Source organism: Phasianus colchicus, chromosome 19 (assembly GCF_987193195.1).
Source record: "Phasianus colchicus chromosome 19, bPhaCol1.hap1.1, whole genome shotgun sequence".
Classification (NCBI taxonomy): domain Eukaryota; kingdom Metazoa; phylum Chordata; class Aves; order Galliformes; family Phasianidae; genus Phasianus; species Phasianus colchicus.
This window is the reverse complement of record NC_143454.1, coordinates 10,100,034-10,124,165: the sequence shown is the minus strand read 5'-3', so window position 1 is coordinate 10,124,165 and position 24,132 is coordinate 10,100,034. Positions and strand designations below refer to the sequence as shown.

General features: G+C 45.0%; 2 protein-coding genes across 5 annotated transcripts; both read right to left on the bottom strand.

The window, feature by feature from the left end:
- Positions 1-490: 490 nt before the first annotated feature.
- Positions 491-6,779, bottom strand: CARD9 (caspase recruitment domain family member 9). 4 transcript variants are annotated; one of them, XM_031601858.2, is made up of 12 exons: positions 6,596-6,779; positions 6,327-6,464; positions 5,878-6,203; positions 5,257-5,436; positions 4,926-5,075; positions 4,358-4,483; positions 4,054-4,245; positions 3,503-3,544; positions 2,853-2,898; positions 1,486-1,556; positions 735-817; positions 491-657 (listed from the first exon to the last, which is right to left on the bottom strand). In XM_031601858.2, the coding sequence occupies exons 1-12, from the start codon at positions 6,777-6,779 to the stop codon at positions 564-566; spliced, it is 1,632 nt and encodes a 543-aa protein (XP_031457718.2). In that variant the 3' UTR covers positions 491-563. The 4 variants fall into 4 exon arrangements, with proteins under 4 accessions (XP_031457718.2, XP_089977469.1, XP_089977468.1 ...); XM_090121343.1 differs by having other exon boundaries at positions 4,941-5,075; XM_090121342.1 differs by having other exon boundaries at positions 4,926-5,072.
- Positions 6,780-9,050: 2,271 nt separating this feature from the next.
- On the bottom strand, positions 9,051-23,974 carry SNAPC4 (small nuclear RNA activating complex polypeptide 4). The gene is made up of 23 exons (XM_090121341.1): positions 23,816-23,974; positions 23,314-23,354; positions 22,658-22,816; positions 21,981-22,106; positions 21,436-21,514; positions 20,786-20,867; positions 19,842-19,946; positions 19,134-19,206; positions 18,653-18,817; positions 18,313-18,460; positions 17,447-17,553; positions 17,080-17,174; positions 16,691-16,785; positions 15,385-15,470; positions 14,495-14,887; positions 13,947-14,036; positions 13,519-13,762; positions 13,343-13,413; positions 12,960-13,034; positions 12,669-12,696; positions 10,241-12,252; positions 9,740-9,872; positions 9,051-9,188 (listed from the first exon to the last, which is right to left on the bottom strand). Exons 1-22 carry the CDS (start codon positions 23,958-23,960, stop codon positions 9,744-9,746), a joined length of 4,548 nt encoding a protein of 1,515 aa, XP_089977467.1. The 5' UTR covers positions 23,961-23,974; the 3' UTR covers positions 9,051-9,188; positions 9,740-9,743.
- Positions 23,975-24,132: the final 158 nt, after the last annotated feature.

Genomic DNA, 24,132 nt, shown 5'->3' with positions numbered 1-24,132 from the left:
AGTACTGCAGATAAACCTCACAAGAGCAGAGTAGAGGGGAACAATCACCTCCCTGTCCCTGCTGGCCACCCCTCTTTTGATGGAGCCCAGGATCCCATTTGCCTTCCGAGCCACAAGGGCACACTGCTGGCTCATGTTAAGCTTTTCATCCATCAGGAGCCCCAGGTTCTTCTCCGCAGGGCTGCTCTCAAGGACCGCTCCTTCCAGTCTGTACGGATGCCTGGGATTCCTCCGGCCCAAGTGCAAAACCCTGCACTTTTCTGTGTTGAACTTCATTAGGTTCACCTGTGTCCACCTTTCAAGTCCCTCTGAATGGCATCCCTTCCTCCCACCGTGTCAACCGCACCACTCAGCTTGGTGTCATCAGCAAACTCACTGAGGGTGAACTCAATTCTATCATTCATAAAGACATTAAAAAGCACCGGTCCCAAGCCAGACCCCTGGGGGACACCCCTCATTACCAGTCTCCATCTGGACGCAGAACCATTAATAACCAAATACTGTGCTGTTTATTGAGGGATCTGAAACGCTGTCCAGATGCAAACTGGAGCCCAGGCCGGCCCCTAGCTGCCCTCAGTGTCCGTGTTGTCGCTGCCTGTGCTGGGCTCCCAGTCGGCCTCGGGGCAGCTGCCAGGCACCCTGCGCAGGGCACGCTTCCTGGAAATGGGACTGTGTCAAACTGAGCCCTGACGGAACCGAGTGTGGGGGGGGAGAGCTGTAGGATGGGGCCTGACCTGCGGTACCGCTCAAAGCAGTCCTTCATCCTCCTCCGCTCCTTCTCTGACAGCTCCTCATGGGCTGAGCTGCACTCCTCGAACTGGAAAAAAAATAAAAGGCAAAGAGATGAACGAGGGCTCTCTGAAGCTTGGATCGACGTTTTTATCACATTGGGCACAGCTGCTGTGTAATGATGACCCCGTTTAAGGCTGAGGTGCTCTACCTGATGAGGCCCTCTTGGACTTGTTTGCACCCCAAATCATTTCACTTGGAAATGAAGGGGAGAAAAGGGAAAGCCTTAAAATGACAAAGAAGAGCTGGTTGCTACCACAGCCCATCCCTTGGGAAGTACTCCAGCCTTTCTATCTGCTTGGGCCTGCAGTACAGCATGCTCATCCCTGGGCTGTCTGCTGTTGTGTCCAGGATGCAAACACATTTTTACCATGCTTACTATTCTTTTTCAGTTCCAAATTTGAAATTCTGTTTCCTGTATCAACAGTGGTACTTGCAGACAAACTGAAAAATGTCCACATCCAGAGAAAAAGGCCAGAAATAATTAGAAGTTTCTAAGCAAAGGTTGAGAAATACCCAGCAGACGAGTGCTCTGCTGTTCAGTTCACTCTTTTGGAGGGTAGATTTTGCACAGAATGCTTTCCGGAAAAGCAGCAGCTGCCTCCATGCCCCTCATTCCTGGTAAATCCATCATTAACAAGAACATGAAAAATTACAAACCCCATCAGACTAAAGAGAATCGTTGTGGGCTCTTACTGTGGGTGACTCTGCAGGCACATTGCTTTCTCGAATGCTGAATTGCTGGTTTTGTCCTTTACAGCAGTCTTCTAAAGGAAAATAAAAAAACAAATCACAGTTTCAGTCATAGTTGCATGTTGAAGTAACATCTCCTTCCACCAGTTCACCAAACAGCAATAGGTGTATAGTGTAAGAGCTGCCCAACGGTACACAGCATCAACAACAAGCTGGACCCAGGCCTCAAAACATTCAGTATTCAATCTTGTGATCATTGCACAAGACCCTGCTCATTTTACTTGACCTCTGAGTCTTGCTTAGGGTGATGGAATTCCCCACAGGATCACCAGAGACACCATCTGTCTAATTTCTGCTTGTGGAGGAGCAAAATGAACCAGTGCAGAGCAGCACCTCTGTCTAACGTCACTAAAAGAATAATATTGGAGAGAACAATAAAAAAAAAAAATCACACTAAACATTAATCACAATTTATCCCTGTTCCCCAGCAGCTAAGATGTGCACATCAAGATACTCAACAGATCGTATTTTAGCAAAGCTCCTAATGCAGTCATCAGATAATGTGGAATGTAATTTTGATTTGAGTGAGGTAGAGCAAGAAAAGGCTTTCTGTTTCAATGCAGTAGCTTCTGAAAAAATGTCCCATCTCAATGAATGATTACTTATATCTTTCAGGAGAGGACCTTTGCTTGTTTCGTTCCTTTTGCAACATGTTTCAAAAGCAAATCTCAAGTTTTAAGGACCCTGTTTATTCTTCTCTGCACTGCTGAATCATTTCCACTGGGACTGCAGAGCCAGTGAAAGTATTAATTACATGGTTCTGCTTTTGTGAAAATAGCCTGCAATGCAAAGGAGAGGAAATAAATGTCTCTGGAGAAAGACACATGGTTCAGCTGGAGTGGAAGGACGCTTGTTCCATTCTCAGCTCAGCCACAAACACAATAGGAGCTGTTTCTCAAAGGCACTGTGTACCCAGCTGATTTTTGCTAGACAAATTCAGAAGGCGGATGACTGAAAAAAGTCATCTTTTGACCACAAAGTAAATTACACGTGGAGATTTTTCCCTCCAAAAAGCTGTACAAGCATTCACTGTTCCCAGCTGCCGGGAACACGTTCTCCTTTTTCATAGGAGAGAAGGAGAGCAGAATGTCTCAGGGTTCAAGAAGCCTTGATTTACATGCAGCTGTTCTGAGTCACCTCAAGGAGGTGCCAAGCATGCCCCACTGAGAAGCATCACTCACAAACTGAGTCCTCATCAGTCAGTGTGCCTCTTCTGCACTAAAATAAAAAGCATGTCTATTCCTGTCCTCTGAACACTGGGCAACCCCATCAAGAACTGTACTGTATGTTTTCCCCCATAAAAGCCTTACTTTTAGTCAGGTGTGCATCTTCATCTAGATGACCATGAAGAGTAAGCTATTGGGACACAAACAAATTAAGATCATGAGAAGTACTCCTTATTCTTTCTCAGACAGTAGCTAGGAACAAATGCAGGAACACAGCTGTGTAACCAACCTTTCCCCACTGTATCTTGCTGTAAGCAAAACAGGAAACATACTGAACTAGAAGCTGCATACCTACACACAGACTTACCCTCCATGACTACAGCATACATACATACATTTTGACTCCAGACAATGTGACAACCTCTACTACAATTAAAGTTATGAACGAAGTTGAAGAAAAAAACCAAAACCTTTACTACACAAGATAATCCTTATTTTTGCCCATTCTCTCACAAGAGAGACATTAGAAGCAATGTAAAATAATTTGAATCTTCTGGTCTGCCTGGACACAACAAATCTTATCACAGGTGCATCCCCAGGTGCTCAGAAGTCTCAGGACACAAGGAGAAGCTACCCTTAGCCATTAGCCTGCTTTGCTACCTCTGGACCTGATGTCACTGCCATGAGCCTGAACCACGGAGCGCAGACTGCTGTTACTTTGGGAATTGAGCACAACTGAGGAATTTCAAACCATCCCAGGAGAAAATAAAAAGTAAACAAGGCACCCTACTCACATCCTGGGAATCTCTGGAGGAGGTGTCATCCAGGTCAGAAGTCTGAAATAAAACCAGTAAGTTCATCATTCCTCATGAGCAAGTAAATGGCAGTAATGGAATATACAGGAGACCAAAAGATCCAGAAAACAGAAACGTGGACTTCCTTCCTCCTACACTCATCTGACCATTTGGAGAAAGTACATAAGATGCCACAATAAGTAAAAGTCCTCAGATGTCTAATTTAATTCCATGAACTCTCATACCCTGCTCCTGTTTCACCCAAATGGCTTGTACAGGCTCTAGAGATCACTCTAGTAGGCAACAAAATGCCAATGATCTCTGGAAGCACGCCAAACATGTAAGGCTTCAGCAAACCAGGGTGAGCTCATAAAAACCATCATGTCTTCCTTTTTTCTAATCAGCACGTGCACAGAAATGGTTACCCAAGCAGGTGGCCACTGCTTGCTGAAATCGGACTGGTTAGGTCTCAGGGTCTCAAAACAGTTTTATTTGGGTCCTAGACTCAACTTTTCAACTCATCATACACGTGACAACCCCCACAGGCATACCGGTGCAGGTAGCTTCAGTTGTAGCCTTTTCAGTTTGGCTTCAGTAGCCAGTAGCTGACTCTCCTTTTGGAAGAGCTGCAGCTGCAGCTCATCGCATCGCTCCCCCAGCTCCCGGATCTGCTTCCGATAGGCGTCCCTCTCAATCAGGTTCTTGGAGTACTGCGTGTAGAACTGTTCTCTGGTCAGCAGTGCCTGGTGTAAGAGGCAACACACCACACAGCACCACATTCAGGGTTATGATATCTGCCCACTTCAAGCATCAAGCCAGGGATTAGCAGTGGCTTCTAGAGGAACGTTTTATCACCTGATCTCTTTCTGAAGCCACTTCCTCCATCTGCTGTAAGACAGCTTCCATCCGTTTTTTATACATCTGGGAGTCCTTCCTCAGAGATGTGCACTGTAGTTCAAGTATCTCTTTTTCCTCTGCATACTGTTGAGACATGGCTTGTGGGGTGAGCCCACGCTGGTATCTCACCACTTCTGCTCTATACCACAGATTGCTACAGCCAGACTTCCCTGCAACATGAAACTCAGACTGCCCTTTTCGAGCAAAGCCAACCAGAAGACCAGGCAGTATGACTAAAAAGCCTACTAACGTCAGATTTACACATACCTGAGCTGCCAATCACAATAAAAGCTCCCATCACCCTGCAGGCTGAGGCACGAGCATCAACAATTAACACAGTTAACATCACAGACCTCTAAGATATTAACATGCCTTTTTCCTCAAACTGCAACATAAACCCTAGAGTAGAAGTAGCAGGGACTGCTGCTGAGCAGCTCTGCTGCTTCACCGGCAAGACATTTTAAGTGCTTAATCTGCCCATCTCACCCCACTGACCCCCAGCAGGGATTTGTACTGCACCACACACTTTGTCTTGGAGCACCTCGGCTTGGCGCAGCTCCTTGCGAAGGTGGTATATGGTGTTCAGCAGGTCCCTGCGCTCCAGTATCTGGCTGCAGTCTTTCTGCACGGTCTCACAAGAGTGACTCTTCTCCAAATTCTGTTCCCTGGCAACCTGCTGGACAAAGAAGAATGTGAGATACAGCAGCCATCTAACTCCAAAGTCCGACATGCTCTCTGTGTGACTTGGGAGAACGAGGCCATAGTTGACCCACAAAATATTCAGTACAGCCCCATGGCTGTGCTGGCTGCAAAACATAATCACTTCTGAAGATTCCTCACCCGGTCACCCCACCAACCTGGAGAGTGTTCTCCAGCTCCTGATTCTTGGCCAAAAGCAACTCCTTCTCCTGCTGGATCTCCCACATCACTTCATGGCTCGGACGTTGTTCTATGGCATGCTTCAGTTTCATCGAGTGCTTACGCTCTAGTTTGCAGTCGTCCTCAGCCTTCATGAGGCTATGCTTCAAGCTATCAATCTACAAGGCAGTTCAGAGCTCATCAGTAACAGACAAAAAAGTCTGGTTGCAAAAGCAGTTCTCTCATGGCAGACTTCCCCATTCCTCAGCCAAGCATGGTGCAAGCTATACCCCAATTCTATCTTCCTGAGGAAGTTTGGTGTACTGGGGAGCTGAGACTTGCCTTTGTGCTAACTGGGTACAACATGCTGGTTCTGCACTGCCCCTGTGAGAAGGCCAAGTCTCAAACAAGGGGAAGACTTAATTCTTCAGAGCACAGCTTGTAATACTGGGGCCTACAGGGCTGAGCCAGGGACCACTACGACATACCACCTGCCAAGGAATATGCACAAAACCTCATAACAGACTAGGCCACGCCACCCAGGCAAAGACACATCTGATGCACAGCTCAGCCCTTCGGGGATCAAGTAAAGAAGGAAGCTTAAGAACGGGGTCACTCACCTCTAGGAGCAGGTCCCTGTTCTTCATGAGGGCACTGCTCTTCTCCTCGCTCTGTCTGGCATAGCTCATTGCCAGGCTGTAGTTCTCATCCTTGCACTTCCGCAGCTCCTTACTCAGACTGTCCCTCTCCTCCTTCATCTTCTGCACCCGCTCTTGGTGCTTGCGGAGCAGGCTGTCCCTCACCCACATCTCTCTGATCATGTCCTCTTTGGTGTGCAGCCACACGGTGAGCTCCTGGGCCTTCTGCCGCTCCTCCTGCACCGTTCTCTGCAGCTTTGTAATCTCATTCATCAGGAGCTGGCTCAGGCCAGACTCCCCAGCCGTGTCTGTTGGGTGGGCAAATATCAGCAACTGCTGTCCTGTCTGCTCCCAGAAACACACACACGTGCACACACCAGACTTCCACCCACTTATCACTAAAAAGTTTCATTTCAGAACTCAAACGTTACCTATAATCAGAGAGAAAACCCTGCTTGGCTCCTTCCCAGTTATTTTCTTATACAGTTGTGGATAATAAAGCTCGAGACTCTCCATGAATGCCTCAAAGCCCTTGCGCCCTGTTCGCTGAAGAATGTCCAGAAGAACACCTGAAACAACAGCAACGGTTCCACTCATTTATTTCTCTCTCTACCCATTTCTAACAGAACAAAGAATTGCTCCAATCTCCCCAGTGTTTCTGTGGTCAGAGTTGGAAGAGCCAAGGCTGCGTTTCACCCACCTGCTTTGCGTTTGCGCATGACCAGGCTGGGGTCATTGAGAACTTGTTCCTCATCATCATGGTTTATCACCTGGCACTGGCGAAGATAAGGTGTTATACGGGAAGGATCTATCACAGAGATCAGCTTCACCCGAAAGTTTTCCAGGCTGTTCCAACATGTCTCATCGTTATCTTCTTCCAGCATGGTGGTGAGTGAGAAGTGTCAGTGAGCTGCTTCGCCCTTCCTTAAAACATAAAGACAGGAAACAAGAAAAAAAGCAGACTCTAAGCCTCAGGGGAAAGCGTGGGTAGTGGTGTTGAAATGAAGTACACAGTCTTGAATTTAATTCCACAAGTTCTGCTGCCTCTCACGGCCACCTCACAGATCTCATCCGTACAGCCTCAGCACAGCTTCAGCTACTGCTCCTCCCCAGGTAGGACACAGGCAGGTGAACAAAAGCAGGAAACCCAACATTTCTGTGTCCAGACTTCTATCTAAAGTCAGTTTTATCAATTCAAACAAGAAACTGGCATTATTTTTACCTCTTTACCCCTGTGTGGTAAGACAATTCCACAATGAGCATCTCCTGAAATCCTGCTCATTAATTACTATGCTCATGTCGCAGGTATGAACTGGCTGCAGTAGCTGTGTCACTTCCAGTATCTGGCAGCAACCTCAGCGTTCATGTTTTCAGCTGTTTTGTATGACTGGGAGCAGAAGGGGAAGAGTTCTGACTATGCAGGGGCTGAGATTTCACACAGATCTTACTGCATCTCTCCAAGCACTCATTTCTCTGTTCCTTCATGGAACAGGACTCCAAAAGTGAGCTGGACTGATACGGGACTAATAGGTCAGTAATTATCATGGAGAAAAAAAAACAAAAAGCCCACCTTGCTCTGCCTGACATCAAAGTAATCCCAGCAGATCATGAGCAGAAAAGCATTCCCCTGTTGATGAGAAGCACACCCTCCCCTCAGAACTGTAACAACAAAAAAATCCGTCAAGATAAATCATTCTGCATGATGTGGACCAACCTGGCCTGTACAGACAAAAGCCTTCACTCCTCTTCTCCTGGTCTGAGAACATTCATTCAGGCCCTGTCTCTCCAGAAACCTGCCTGGGCTGCAGCCTTCCTTTATACTATGGGAGAGCAGGTCATCCCAGGAGCCAATCTGTGAGAAAAGAGGAAACTACTCAGCTACCCTCTGAAATAAGAAAGAGAGAGAAGAAGAAAATAGGAAGTCAGAAGGGATGATGGGGGAGGAGGATGAAAGCTGATGACGCTCCAAATCACCAGCATTGCTTATCTTACACTCACCACGCCCTGGTTGTCCAATCTTTACCACTGAAGTACCAGCTACAGTCAGGAAAGCTTCTTTGTGTAGATCAAGAGTGAAAAATCACAGGCACAGGTCCATACAACTTACTTCAGAGGACAAAGCCAGCACAGATCACACGTACCACCAGCACCCGACAGTACCAGTCCTGCAGTGAATGGCACACAGAACAGTGGGCAGAGCTTCTGCTGGGTGCACTTCTCGGAAAAAAGCATTAGCTACAGCAGTTTGTGGAAGATAGAGCACACTGCAAGAGGGAAGCCACTTCAAGGTACTTCCTCCTGTTACGCTAATTGCTTAGTATCCAATTAGAGTGATTTTAATGTCCCACTGCCCCTCTGTTGCAGCTCTGCCTAAAGGGGCCTCACAAAAGCTGCATTTCACAGCACACCAAATGTACTGCCGTGACCTTGGGGGTGTTGGGAACGCAGTGGGGGTGAAGCTTTCTGCAGCACCCACTGATTTCTACCAGCTTTGACTCAGCTAGCCTTACACCCCTCTGTAAAACAAATTGCTGTTTTGTGAATGAGGAAACAAGCTTCTATTAAGTGATTTGCTGATGGCTGTATGGGAAGGCTGTGGAAGAGTTAGGAAAGAATCAAACCTGGTTCAGTTCTGCCTTTGCAGCTAACTGCATGTTCATTTCCCACATTCTCTCTGGCTTGCTTTCATGTAGCTTGCAAGCTTTGTTTCTCTCGTTAGCAATCACACTCATCCACATATTACTACAAGCAGTATTTACCATTAAAAAACACAGAAGGCATAAATAGTTTAAATGAGAAAAATAAACATCTGTATTTCAACCAGTACTCGAGACTCATTTGATAAAATATTAACCTGCTTCTTACTGAGCAGCATTCAGTCAGCTGTCAAACAAAACATCATTACAGCATTAAAAAAAACATTCAATGAACCACATATTCTGAACACAGATAAACATTCACATAAATAGGGGGGAGCACAACAAGGAAATAACTATCATTGCTGGCTTCCCCAGGTCCCCAACAATTGTTACACCACAGCACTCGTGGCAAATGCTAGGCTGAAAGAGAACAGAATTGCTCTGTGCCTAAAAGACATCCCTCCAGCAGTTTTGTTTCGTTACTTGCAGCTTGTCTAAATGAGCAGACTTTTTTTGGTGATGGGGAAATCAGCCCAGATGTTTCCCTCTCCTCCCCAGCTCTGCTTGGTCAGCTTGTTGCAAGTGTGAGAAGTGAACAGTGCAAAGAGCATCTCCTGCTGTCATGCTGCAGGTCAGACATCCTTCAAGTGGCTCCTGTAACACAGAACAAACAGCTTTTAGTTGCAGGACTTTTAAATAGGGAAGCAAACATTTTTGAGTTTCTAAGACCAGTTTTAAAGGAGAAAACAAAATAAAAACAGAATCTAATTCAGCAAGCAGGCAAATCAAATGGCATTCATGCTCATTTGGTCCATTTCACTACTACAGGCCTCAACACATTCAGACGCTGCACTTGTACACCTGAGAAGCTGCCCAGAAAGGAAACCATCCAGGGCTTCATTATACCAATCTATAATACTAATAGGCAGTAGCAGGGTCTAAAAGGCTGCCAAATACTTAAACCTCATAGCTTTATAGGTAATTTTATAATGTAAACACCAACTTCCCCTCCTCTTCAACATCACTGTATTACTCTTAATGTATGATTAACAGGGCAAGACTCTGTGTCCTAAAGGAACGGAAGTCAAAACCATTTCAATCTTCTCCTATGGTCATGATTCATTCTTTGGGCTGTACCACAGGCAAAAGTATTTCAGGTTCTCTCTTCAAAAATGCAAGATTCACAGAACAGCTACTGACATTACCTCCTCACACCCTCCTCCTTTTCCTGAACCTTTTCCTGATGCACAGACTTCTCCTGATCTGAGGAACACTGGCAGTCCCATCAGTGCAGGTGCCCAGGATGGATTGTGCAGCAATCTCTTCAGTTTCCATGTCCTGCAACATAAGGGGAACAGACTATTTGCACAGCAGCACAAAACCTAGGAGAATTTGCAAGAAAACCCTTTTAGTCATCTTTTTATTTTAATTAGCACCGCAAGATTTAAAACAATACTCCATTGTACTCAAAACTACACTCAAAATTAAGCCTGGGATGCAACGCAATTCTATTACCACAATCCTAGCAAACAAAACATCCCAAACACATACAATTTTCAGCCAACACCAGCACTTCTTCCTACAGAGTATGATTCTGTCACTTTTCTCCAGCCAGAACACACATGATGTGGTTTCTCTTTGCCTGGACATAACTCTTTGCTAGAGAGGCCGCATCTACCACAAGGGAGACTTCAGCTTTCCTTTACCTTATTTGGAAAATCAGCATCTTGGTCTCCAGGCTCTTCATCACCTGTTCCATCCGACTGTGCATCTAATTCATCCCCACAGCTCTCATTCTCAGACGCTGCCTCCTCACTCTGCCACTCCTCTTCATCACTCTCTCCGTATTCCCTCCTGCTGGCTGACAGAGTTGTTGCCACTTTTGGAGGAGGCAGAGTTGCTAGTACAGCAGGGAGCGTAAAGGCTGCTAGAAAGCGGGCTTTCAGCAGCAGAAAGGCAGGGTCATCACCCAGTTTCTCATGCACCAGTTCTGTGATAGCATTCAAGTCAACCTCATCCTCAGTCTGACTGCCATCAGGGGACAGAAGACGTGCTGCTTGTTTTTCCAGAGCTGCCTTCTGCAGAAGTAGCTTTGAAAGAGTTTTTAAGTTGCACAAAAAAGGTGGGAAATAGGGCAACCTGGTTTGCAGTGGTGGTACCTGGACGCCTTGCTTCCCACTCAGCCACTCCTTCACCAGCTCCTCATCTTCAAGGGAAATCAGGCTATAGTCAAGAAGAGTCTTTTCTGCACTGGAAGTGGTTGGCTGGGGTGGAGCACTCGCAGCCTGTGCAGGGGGTGCTTTGGAGGCAATAGGTCTGTATTTCAGTGCCTGGTCAGCTGAGCCTTCAGAATTCCCTGCAACACTGTCATGAGGAATTGAAGCTCCTGGCTCCCCTTCATTAAGGACATTCGAGTTGGAAGATGATCCATTTGTTGTAGATGAGTCCTGGCTCTCTCCCAAGCCAACGTCTCCCGTCACACTGTGGGAATCAGACCCCTGAGATGCAGGTAGCTGCATCTGGGGCAGCAGATGAGCATGTGGGGTTGGTGCACCACCTGGAAGAGCATTCTGAGCTGCAGAAGAATCAACAGTCTTAGAGGAACTATCTGAATGTGCAGATAGAGCAGAAGAAACACCAGATATGCTGCACACAGGATTGGCTGAGCTCACGGGGAAGACACTTGCAGAATGGCTTACATCAGCTGTCTTTCCTGCTGGGCTCCCTGAAGCTAACTGGGGATTTGTTTTTGTCTCTGCATGGCTTGGGTGAGGCATATTTACTCCAGAGGATACAAGGGGCGCTCCTAAACCACAGACATTGCCACTGGATGTCACACTGGCCTGACTTTGACTCCTCACAATAGCAGCTTGCAGACTTTGGGGAACACCCACAACAGCCTGCACAGCACTGGAGAGCAAAGCCTGCTGTGTTACAATCCACGTGAGAGGCAGCACGCTGTCAGGAGTCAAATGGGAGCCAGGCTGTGGAGCTAAAAGAGCAGGCAATAGATTGACTGGCCCAGGACGATTCAGTTCATAGGTAACTGGTGGGGGAAGAGACAGTTTGCTGTTGCCAGACTCTATGCCAAAAGGCACCACTGTAACTCGATGTGGCACAAAAGCCTGATTTTGCAACACTACCGGAGCTGAGCTACCAGCTAGGACCTGACCATTGCACACTCCTTGATTTGGGGCCTTTCCTGCTGCAGCTGGATTCAGGCTTGGAAAAACTCCTCTTTCAGGGGTATTTTGTGGAGCTTGCTCATTTAGTTCCTTATTGAATTGCACTTTTGTCTCTTGTGAGGAACTAGGGCTCTCTCCAACTTTTGACACTGATGGAGAACGGTTTTCAAGCACGACAGGGGTAGAAGCAGAACCAGCAACAGAAGTAAACGCTGACAGGGGAGCTGGCACACGCTGTAATTGGCTGTCTGTAGAGCCAACTGCTCCAGGTTTGCTCCCCACTTGTGCAGAAGGAATCATTTGCTGTGGTGGGTGCTGGATTATCAAAGGCCCTGAAAGCATCATCTGCGGGGCAACAAATACTTTTGTCTGCATAGCTTTCTCTTTTAGCTGCTTCTCCATCTGCCGCTTCTCTCTCAGCAGTTCTGAGACAGTTTTAGGCTTCTGCCTTTGAGCTTGGGCTAAAGGAGCTGGAAAAGATGGGAGAGCTGGAGGAGCTGTCTGCCTCTTGGGAGCAGGTTGCGATGCATTGCCTATAAGGTGAATAAGAGGGAAGAAAAACAAGTCTTCAGAAAGGAAGAACTTTAATAGCTACAAAATAGCTTCTAGATATCAACTACCCTGCATAGGAAGTAGGAAAATTCCTGACTGGGAATTCTTACAGCACTGTATTGTTGTGAGTACACTGCTTGAGAGAAGTCTAACAGTGACAGCCTACAGACCATCAGGCAGGCACGATGACACCATGCCCACAGCCCTTCAGTATTTTTGCCAGTCCTTCCCAAAATTAATGTATTAAGCCAATAACTGAAAGATCCAAGAGCTACGAGAAAGGAGCAAGGCAGTGTATTTCATTTCAAAGTTCTCCTTCAGTTCAATTGGTTATTAATACAGTGGTGATGAATTAAGAGTTCCTCTGCATCATAAAAATAAATGCTCTGATAGGTACCTGAAGAAGACTCTGAGTTTTGGGAAGCCTGCAAAAAAAAAAAAAAAAAAAAAATTATATTAAGTTATACTTGAGACATATAAAGATCATTAAAACAGCACAGATTGTCAATCAAAGCATCATCTGTCAGCATCCTATGTAAATGGCCACACAAGCAGCACTTTACTGTGCTTCTGATCCCAAATCAACTGGTAACACACAAACAACACCAACTCACCATACTCATTGAAAAACCTCTGTTTTAGACAAGACTCCAGTGGAAAAAGCTTAGAAATAGTTGGTGCACAATACCTGCTGAGGCCTGACTGCATCTGCCCTTCTCTCCCGAATGATCTTCATGCAGCCATTGGTGTCAATCCGAAAGAGCTGCAAGATAAGCATTTCATTACAATTTGGATCAGAAAAAGAACGTGTTGGTAGAGCCAGCAACATGACAAGGCAGATGGGAGAGGCTTCACATGAAACACTCTGGGTACATATTCACACTTGCAGGAAACTGTGACAGCATTAGAATGGATGCAGGGTTTACTAAATATAATATGCAAGCCAAGAGAACAAATTAATCTAGTAATTAGATTAATTTAAGTGAAACATTTGTAATTGTTTTTAATCATCAAGTACAAAGATTACCACTCCTTCAAAGCAGATAATGCCATTAAGACAGAAAAACCTACCTGAATGAAAAGTGTGAACAGAGGAGTGCTGGAGAGACTGACAGACTTGAGCTTCTGTTGAATAGAATAAGCTAGAAAAAAAGGCCCAACATCAAAAAAATCAGCTGAATATTCACTTGTAAGGTGCCAGAAAACAGGGACATAAAGGAGTACTATCTCTGATGGGTTACCACTACCTTTTGTTTGATCAAAAAGCATCTTCCCAGATCGCAAGGTGCAAGGCAACAGCACGTCGCCCACCCAAGGTGTCACTGCCATGAGGAGTTTTCTGTCAAGGTTCATTTTCCTCCAACGTGCTCTCTCTTGACAACGAGTTTTCCCCACGCTGTTCCACAGCCCCCTGTGCTTCTCAGCAACAGATGCACCAACTCCAGACGCCTTTGTTAAAGTGGCAGCAGAAGACATGATGAGCTTCGATTGCTGTGAACAAACACATAATTAGAGTTCCAATTAGGAAGGTTCTAACAAAGTCACGACTGCCCTATGATCTTTTCCTCTTGGAACAACAGTAAAATAAGATTTATGATTCTATGTTTGCTTTCCACGAAATACAGTTTGGCAGTGCCCATACCTCAAAAGCAGATGAGACAAAAGAGGCACTTACAAGTTTCCTCTGAAAGCACGTGTTTTCTCTCAACACTCTTCTCACATCCTCCAGGGTAACCCGCAGCACTTGCTTCCCACACCTGGAAGCCTTAAAAAGAATTCACAAGAAGGTGTAAGGGAAAGCATACCATAGAAAGTTACTTGTGCTGATGCTGTTCTCAAAGGGTGCAAAAGCTCTCAACAGTCCTGTTACTGGGATTACCTACACACCCTGGTCATTGGAGCAAAGGGAGTTATTTCAGCAGCCAATCCTGCTTTATGAAGATATGAAAAAAGTTGTGTGTCAGTGACATTGTGGGTAGAAGAGTTATTTTCTAGGCATTATGTGGCAGGGAGGGGCAGTGCCAGGAATTTCTGTTTATTCACACAGCTCAGTTTCCAACAGCACCCCCCAATGGTACAGTGAGAAAGCAGCTAACAGGTGTGAAAAATCATCATCTACTTATCTCATCAATTGCTCTCTTTACTGCAGCAAATGCTCTCCCTGGCAGTTTCTAATCTAAGCTCAAATTCCATCCAAAACAGATAGAGAAACCCAGGACTCACCTTGTTAATTTCTTCTATGGGATTCTTCACAGTGATGTCTGTTGAATGGGGACGTGCCAAGCCCCTCAGGATGGTGCTCAGCTCTGCTGCTTTATTAGTAACTCCTTCCTCACCTCCTTCACACCTTGCATTTGGAATTTTACTGCTGCTGGTCCTTGCATTAGCACTCCCAAAAGAGAAAGGAGATGAATTTTGGTGCTTTCCTTGGCACGACTCCAGCACATCTGCCTGTGTTGGGATCCACAGATCAATGCTGGGGAAGGTGCATTCCTCCTTACTCGTCTTCTCCTCCTCAGAAGTGTCTGATAAGTCCAGTTCTACATCTTCACTGCTGCTCTCTGAACAGCTGGAACTCTCCTCTCTATGTTGACGTTTCACTGACCTGGACCGTTTCTTTTTAGCCAAAAAGAGCACAGATAAGCTTCAGTCAGCACTCACCCTTGACTTGCAAATCTCTCAGACCAGTAAGTCAAAGAGTCTTATGAGGCAGTATTCTATCAGAGAAAAGTGGTTTCAAAATGGATGGTGCAGCAGCACCTGCTCGTGCTTCACCAATGGAACCACGACAGTGCTTTGAAGGTGATCTTAAGCAGCCAGAATTTATGGAGTAGCTTGTACCACAACTGGCAGCTCAACATAAGTATATGCTTACATAACATCCTTAAGGGCCTTTCAAAGCAATAAGGAAATTATAGATAACATACAAATATATAACACTTTTAACTTCATTCCTTCAGGAAAAAAAGGGTGCTTTAACACATTACTGATTAGACCACAAACATCCTCGACAAAATACCATGCAAAATTGAGGGCAACTGTGGCACTGATTTCATAGGATTTCACTTTCAGCTTAGAGAATCTTAATTAAAGAGATGGGTTCTGTACAATACCCTCGACCCAATCATGATTTTCCATTTGCTCAGGCACTGGGAGCGAGTCCGATGTGGCAACTCAGCAGCTATTTTACTCCAGTGACCTAAAAAGGAAGAGGAGTAGAGCATACATACTGATGCAACAAGGTGAAGGAACAGTACTGCTCTTCCACAAAACCAGTTAGATGTCAGCACTCAGATTAAAACGAGGGTTGGTTAGATGGGTTTATTTATTTGTTGGAGTGGAGGGCTGATTTTATTACCTTTTAAAAGATGTTTAAATCACATGAAGCCTCCCTGCTGTTACTCAGAGAAATGTTGCACCTCCTTAACTAACAGAGTGTGGGACTTCCTCAGACCAGCATCGAGTTGCAATGCTGTGTGTTTTCATGGGATCTAAGACACCTCACTTCAAGAAATATCTTATTTACATTTTACTGAAACACAGTAGAACTTATCTATACATAAGTACATGAAAGCACTTGAACAAGAGTTCTGTGCTTCAGTAGCACCACAATCTGTAAGCAAAGGTAATACAGTCTGATGGAGGCAGAGCAAGTGTGACATTTACATAAGAGAGCATCATCTCTAAAAAGGTTTGGAGTAGTTCATTCCCTAACGAGCCTTCTCCTATTTTAGAGTTGTTAGTGAGGTTGGGAAAACGTCTGTCTTGCTTTAGATTGCACCTAAGAAGATCCAGCAGGAGAACTGCTCACCCACCCTGATAAGCTCATCATACACAAAGAGAGGAGTGCTGTGACATTCAGAGTGTAAAAGAGAAGAGAATGGGAAAGGAGATTTCCTTTCCAGGGCAGAACACCATACACACAGTAACTGACTCTTACACAGGGAAATGTATACGAATGGATGATAAAATCCTAATCCTTGTCTTTGATTTATCAAAGATTTCTTTGGACTTTGCTCCATCATACACTCAGCCAATGTCAGAAACTAAAACGAAGGTACCAGGGACCAAAACCCTGGCAGCATCACATCCCTCCTTCCTCACAGCATTAACAGCACGCTCAGATGGAGGCTAAAAGGTTAAAACCTAATGCTGAAAAATAGTATTGGAGAAAGTAAGAGAACTCTTCCACAGACTGTGAGCTCTGTGGAGCTGTGACAAACACAGCTCTGCAGCCCTTTGCTACACAACTCATTAATCAGTGAACTTTCAGGAAAAGGCTGTTCCATGTAAGGAAGCTCAAAACCATCAGCACGAAACAGAGCCTGCCACTGCTAAAAATAAAAGAGGAAGACTCTCAAATAATAATCAGTAAATAATACTTTTCTGAGCTAAACATTAAGCCACAGGAACACTCACCCAGGCCGTGCTTCTGCACCAGATCAATTAGTTGTTCTTCTTCCTTTAAACTCCATTTGCCTTTCTTTACATCACGGTGCAATGCTTTTAAGTACCTTCAAATAAAAAACATTTAAACAAGGAACTTGTTTCACTTCATTTATACGGTTCTGACCAGTGCTCCATAATCTGAGGCTGAACACAACCAGATCTTTCCCTTTTCTAAGGCACCCATTACTATTCCTGTAACACAGCACAGTTACCATCTCTTTGATCTTAGTAATATCAGACCATGTGGTTAAAAACTGTAATGAGGAGGTGTAAATGGATCACTGAAATCAGAACATACTGCATTTGGTCTCCTGAAGCTGGGTTCAATGCTGAAGATGGCTCAGCTGCTCTGTATTTACCTGTCACTGCACTGAGCATCACTCCTCCCTGGTACTTCTGTCCGAATTTTATACCAGTCACGCTCTCCATACTTCTCAACTGCAGCCAACAGCATCTGTGTCAATCACAGAAAGGAAGAGTTAAAAGTCTTTGTCAGTAATATTTCTAGCCAGCCTGAAACAGAAGCACCTGTATGTTTCCACAGAATTATAAGTCTTGGTTCAAAGGTTTTGGGGAGTTAAGACCTCCCAACCTGTAAACTGACCACCTCAGTCCATTCTACATTCCTTTGTGCAACATTAAAGCTCACATGTACATAACCATGCAACACTGCAAATCTAACCTTCCACACACCATCATTCTAGGGAATTAGAGAGCAGAACTCACAGCATCCTCCTCCGGTGTCCAGGGCCCTTTCTTCAAACTGGGATCCACACTCTTTGTCCATCGATAAATCAGCTGGGCAGAATCTCTTCCTTCCATGTAATAGGCAACTAGAAATGGAAAGATGCATTTTAAACCCTGCTGCAAGCAATATTTCTTCACTTGCTAACATTTGGAACTGTAAGCTTTCCAAACAAACAGTAGAGTGCCGTCAGATGCATCTAAATCTCAGCTTTAATGCTTTGACAATGGCACAGAACAAGAACTGAAAGAGCACAGCATACACGAACTGCTGCTATTGATAATGTCATTACCAACGTAGACACACAGCAACAGAACTCAGGAAGAAACGTTTCAGCTCTAATACACACCCAACAAATTCAAGGCAGCAAATGCTGTTATATGAAGGCTGGGATTTAGGACTCCAGAAAACACTTTGTTACTACTTTAATCTTCAGTCCTCACTACTCACACTGTAATCCCACAGAGAGAGCTCACAAAGAGTTTTTCTAGAAACCAGTATAGGTACTGCAATGTGTGTACATGCATCCTGATGATCATCCTAGATGATCCTGTAGGTCCTTTCCAACCTTGTGATTCTATGATTCAGGACCACAGCACTGTCGTACCTCATATACATACTGACATACATACACATACTGGGCCATAGTACTGTTGCATCTCATCTAGGTATAAAACATGGAACTACCATGGAAATAGAAACACTCATAGCAAATAAAACATCAGTAATTCCCTCAAGAAGAGCAGGGCAGGTGCTCCAGCATGCAGAAGTATTAATACATGTAACCCAGGAAATCAAGAAACCATCATATGTGAATGGAAAACAATTCCCTTTGTAGGTCTCTTACTTTTCTTGTAAGGGATATGGCTTCCCACTCTCATCTCTTGAACAAGCTCTAACAGCATCTTATCTTCATCTTTGGTCCATTCTTTCCTTTTCAAGTCTTTGTTATAGGCTTGGTATTTCTGCAAGCACTGAAAAGCCGTCCTGTTTGTCTTCATGGAAAGAAAACACAGCTGCTTAGATAGCAGGATATTTAGAGGGCAAAGTTCCAGTTCTTTTTGCATTGTTCATGAATACTCCTCACAAAAGCATTAATTAACAATGATTAATATTAACTGTTCGATGAGGTACCATCAGAATTACCTGACTTTCCACCTCATGTTTCTGACCTCAGAACTACTTACCCCCAGTTCCTGGGCTACAGTCTGCCAGTCCAAATAACCATGCTTAGCAGCAATATCCTTCAGTCTCTCTGTTTCCTCCTCTGTCCATTCATTTTTGTTGATGCTCGGATGCTCCCAGTTTTGCCAAAACTTCTTCAGTTCGTCTGAACTACGCCGTCCATCAAACTAAAATATATATAGAGAGAAAAATCTATTTTGTCTTGCGTCAGCATTCATTTCTGCCCAGATGTTTGTCCCAGCTTCATGTAATACAGTTTGTGTTCCATGCATGTCTTAGTGCTGATTTTTCCAAAATTAAATCATCAGATTTAAGCAGTGATATCAAATTTTAAGTGCCTATATGATTACCATATTGAGATCACACAACAGCCAACTTAAAGAAGGGCACAAGGGGACCAGTGGATGGAAATGACAGCAGGTAATTCTTATGAGAAAGGGGACAGATGTTAGAAGTAATACAACAGCTGATTTCCCAACTCACATGAATGTTTGAAATCTTCTCCCAGTCATGTTCATCAAACCTGTCTCCTAACAAGTCACTTTCTGGAAGTTGGCTAGAGCAGAAGATATAAAAAGAAAGAAACCACCACATTAAACAGTTAATCAATCAAACAGTCACTTTCTCAGCCTGATCTTTGTTCATCATATTCCTCTCACCTGCCATTAACTTCCACCAAAACTTACTACCTCAAAGCACCAGGCTCTTTAACCTCACTCACAAACAAGGTTTCTTCCTTACTGGACTTAAAGTAATTTTACTTGAACATAATGAATGTACTATTGGAAAACAGATCCCTGCAAGGTGGTGTTGGTTTAGCAGGGGAAACAGTTCAATGCAATATCAGAATACATTAGTCCAGATGTGTTAACACACAAAAGCTCAGAATGAGTAAGGTTTTCAGAGCACTTCTCCTACTGAAACAAGAACTATTTCCAACAGCATCTCTATCCTGGCCATTAGGTGCATTTGCATGTAAGCACACAAAGCATGACTCTTAGCAAACAGCTACGGATATAAGAGCTCTGTAAAATCTGAATAGCACTTCAGAGCTTTTTTTGTGTTGGCTTGCACAAAATCTTCTCCAAATGTCACAACCAGAAGCACCCAAGAAAGGAGGGAACTACAGAAGTCAGCCTCCCAGAACAGATTTGCATTTTCTTCAAGAACTTATGAAGAAGAACTTCTCACTTAATTGCCTCTATTTCCCGTTCCACTTCTTTGATTTGCTTTTCCAAGATCTGTTTCTCCATTTCAGTCTTGACATTTTCCAGCTTCTGATTCGAATAACTCAGCCTGTTCAAAGACATTTTCAACATTACTTAATAAGACTAGATGGGAAGAAGGTCAATGGCATCAGAAGACATATGGCAAAAGAGGCTTCCCCACAAGTATCGTTCTTTCCTTCAGCTTATTTCCCACAGTAAGCAAGACTGTTCTTCAAGGTTCTCCCACGTAGCAAACTCATCCTATGTTGCTGCTTCAGTGCAAACAGCTGACCCAGAACAGGTCTCAGATTAATCATTTTGGTATTTACAGAGATTCAGTGATAGCTGCAACAGCAACAAATTAAGTCTGCACCAGTTACAGGCACATACATCTCCCAAAGGACACGCTGTTATGACTCACTGCAACATATCACAATTTCATCTTCAAGCCCTGAGGCTGTTTTAGGTTATACCATTGTGTGAGCAGGAGGAAACAGAGGGCTATAAAATGCCACAGTATTTTCAATACAAAACCTCTTGCCTTGTTGGTTATCTGCAAAATACTCACCAAGCCTTTGCAGTACAACCTGAATGCTGTAACCTCTTGCTTATAGTCAGAACATTACAGCCTGGACTCTTCAATATCACACACACAAGATACAGATGTCAATAAAGAATGGAAATGTTGCTGACTACAACTGTGTCACTGCCTGCACTGGTGCCCACAGGATAGGGGACCTGGGGATACTAAGCAGGTCTCCCAGTGACAAAGGAAGGTCTTTTCCAACCAGAGCAATTCTGTAATTCTAAAGCATCCGTGCTGTGCTTTGTAACCCTACTGACATTGCAATGAATTAACATGAGAACTCGCTGAAGGAAGATGGAAGATCCACTTGTCATGCTCTCACAAGACTGCACAGTACGTACTTCAGCAGCTTGGGCTGTAGCAGGCGCTGCAAGCGGTCGCTTACAACTGACTTCTGCAGTAACACCTTCTCTTTGCTTTTCCCTGGGCAAAACAAAAATAATCAAGCATACAGTCATTAGTGCAAAACCATTGCCAGAGCATTCCCCACATCTTTAGTAGGAGTTCTTTTCCATTACCTACACAATTTTGTTCTGCAGAGGGCCTATAAGAAGCCAGGTAAATTGATTCTGCTGCCCACCTAAACCACTAATGCCATGTCTGAGCTGTGCAGCTTGCAGCCTCTGCTCAGTTTTACCTCCAAAGAAACCTCAACAAAACCACCACCCAGATGGATGTAACGCCTGGAGCTCTAAGCATCTCTTCTCTCATCTGAGGACCCCCCTTGCACAATCTCATCTGGTTTTGGAGCACTCATGGGAGACGTGGAATGGTGCATCAAAACAAATGCAAATGAAAGAAGGAAGGAAGTCATTAATCCTTCAGTGAATAAATGCATAAATTCCCATTTACTCTGAAGTACTCTTCCTGTGAATTCAAGTATGAAGTACTGTAACTATTGATGTTTAAATACAGATATGGGGGAATAGATAAGATGATTATATACATTATATTTCCTGTAGAACACTGAACAGCCCATACAGTTACTTACATTTTGTTGACAGCAGTTGTTCAAAAGATTTTATGCCCTGAGCTGCCTTTTCCTTAGCATCTTCATTGGAAGGAGGGCCCTAATAAAGATGAAAATGGGTACACGGAAAACTTGTTTATTCTCCTTGGAACTCCACCATGAGCTGCTACCAAAGAGACTGATAACCCAACTGTGTGCAGATTGTCACACTAACACTGTTCAGTCACCTTTACATCAGAAAACAAAGACAACAAGAACATTAAACAAAGTGGAATTGGATCGTGGAGATGAAGAAGCATGATCACAATTAAGTTGAAAATAAAAAGAATGTTCAATTGCCCCATGGCTGGAATGCCCCTGTTCAGAACTCTCAGATGTCACAGCCAGACAGAGGTTGGACAAATGTTACCAGAAGAGGGTAAGCAAGCAACATGTGAGGAATAAAAAGACTGTAAGCTCAGGAGTGACATTCACAGTTAGAATAGAACACAGCTATAGTACAGTTACAATTTAAATGTATCACTGAAAGAAAAAAATCAATATGTAAGCCAGTCCTATTTACTTACTATTCCTGTTGTCTTGTCCTTAAAGTATGGCTTCATAAAATGGCCCAGAAATATGTTTGATGGTAAATTTCTACCATCTCCTGTCTTTGCTGTTTTTCTGCCATCAAGCTCACACAAGATTTCCTTCTGCAATAGAAGAATTAAACAATGTCAGTATCTCCTCTGAATTGTCTAATTTCAGGGAACAGCAGATGAGTCATTCAAATCATCTGCTGCACCAAACTGCACATCAGTGCACCTATCAAAGATAAGGTTTGGAACCTCACACATCTGTGTAGTGCAATGGAGATGAGAAATGCAAATATATAAATACCCACACACACACTGACTTGCTACAATAAGCTAAAGTATGAGATGTTATATATTCTAGTGACAGCACTTTTTGGTGATAGGAAATCATGGAAACTGCACAAAAACAAGCCCTTCCCAAGGTCAGCATTCAGGTGACACTGGTTTGAACTGACACATGAACCTCTGTATCCTGGTTCCCAGACAAGCAAGATGAATGCTACACCAGCAAATAAGTAAGGGCCATTACTGCTGCAGCTGATCCCTGCACTGGTACCTCTCATACATTAAAAACGTCCTAGGAAGTTTTACTGTGGTTGACAGACAAAGGATGAAAGCAAAAGGTAACTCTGAAAAGCACAGGATTGTTCTACATCTGTTCTGCTCACCTGCTGCTCTTTGTTTTGTGCAATCAGAAGCTCTACTTCCTCGATCTTTTCCTGGATAACTTCCTGATACACATAATTCATCTGCAGACACGTTTCTGGATCTTCCAGCAGACTGCTTTCAAGATCATCATCACTACTGTCCTCTTCTCTTTCCACTTCCTTGAGGAAAACAAGGCATTTTAGGGGTTAAGGGTACAGGAAAGGGAATGCTTGCTCTTAAAAGCAAATACTGGCATTGTGTTGAAAAGTGATTTCCAAAAGAGCTGGAAGCACAGAACTCTCTCCCTGACAGCTGCTCTGAGTGCTCCCAAAGGCAGCTGCAATTACCAGCCCTGCCCAGCTCCCTTCCCTGCCCATCAGCTCAGCCTGCTGTCCAACTCCACGTCTGACTGCCAGCCCTGGTAAAACCCATTCTGCTGCCAGCAGCTGCAGAGCTGCAAGTAAACTGCAGAACTCTTATATTTACATTGGAGTCCCCTTGCTTGCTAAGTACACAGCTCAGGACCATCCCTTCAGATTTCTACTTTATTAGTTCTACTGAAGCAATTCTCCACGTTAAAAACAGCTGCCCCCAACTTCCTGAGAACGATGTGAGATCCCCCCTTTCTTCCTGCTCCCTTCACCAGGCAAACACAAAGATACACTTAAACAGTTACCATTTCTGCTTGGACATCTGAGCTGTCACCTTCAGCATCGTCTGTTGGACCACAAAAATACAAAGACATCAAATGGCAGCAAAGAAAAAGCTTCAAACCGAGGGCTTTTCAATTAGAACACGCAGAACAAAGCACGGCCGGGCATCTCGCACACAGCTACGAGGGGTTTCCGCGTACTGCCGTTACCGCTGAGTAAGAACGTTTAGTTTTACACCACGCACACTCTTGGTTTTCGTTTTCAAGTAAAACAGCTCCGGATAAACGCAGCAACAAAAGAGCCGCATCTCGCTGCGGCGGCAGAGCGCGCAGCCAGGCGAGCATCCCGGCAAAGCATCCCGGCAAAGCGCGCCCTGCGAGCAGCCCTGCAGCGGCGCCGGGCCGAAGCCGTGCAGAGGAGCAGAGCAGAGCAGAGCGGAGCAGCGCCCGCCGACCGAGGCGCCTTAGGGGCCGACGGAGCCCCGCCCCCCCGCCGGGCCCGCAGGGAGAGCCGCGCCCCGAGTACCCGAGCTGAGGCTGGAGTCCGACACGGCCACATCTCCGCCGGTCACGTCGAGCCGCAGGCTGCGCTCCAGCTCCTCGATCTCGCGGCGGATTTTCTCCCGTTCCGCGTTCAGCTCGGCCCCGGCCGGGCCGCTCCGCCGGGACATGGCGGCACCGCCGCAGCCCCAAGGCGCGACGCGAACCGTGCCGCCGAAGCCCCGCCCCCCTCCGCCCGTCGACCAATCGCCGCGGGGGTCCCCGGTCAGCTGAGCCCAGAGCACGTGACACCAGACAACCAATGGGAGCACAGCTTCGCCAAGACCGCGACCCGCGAGTCGC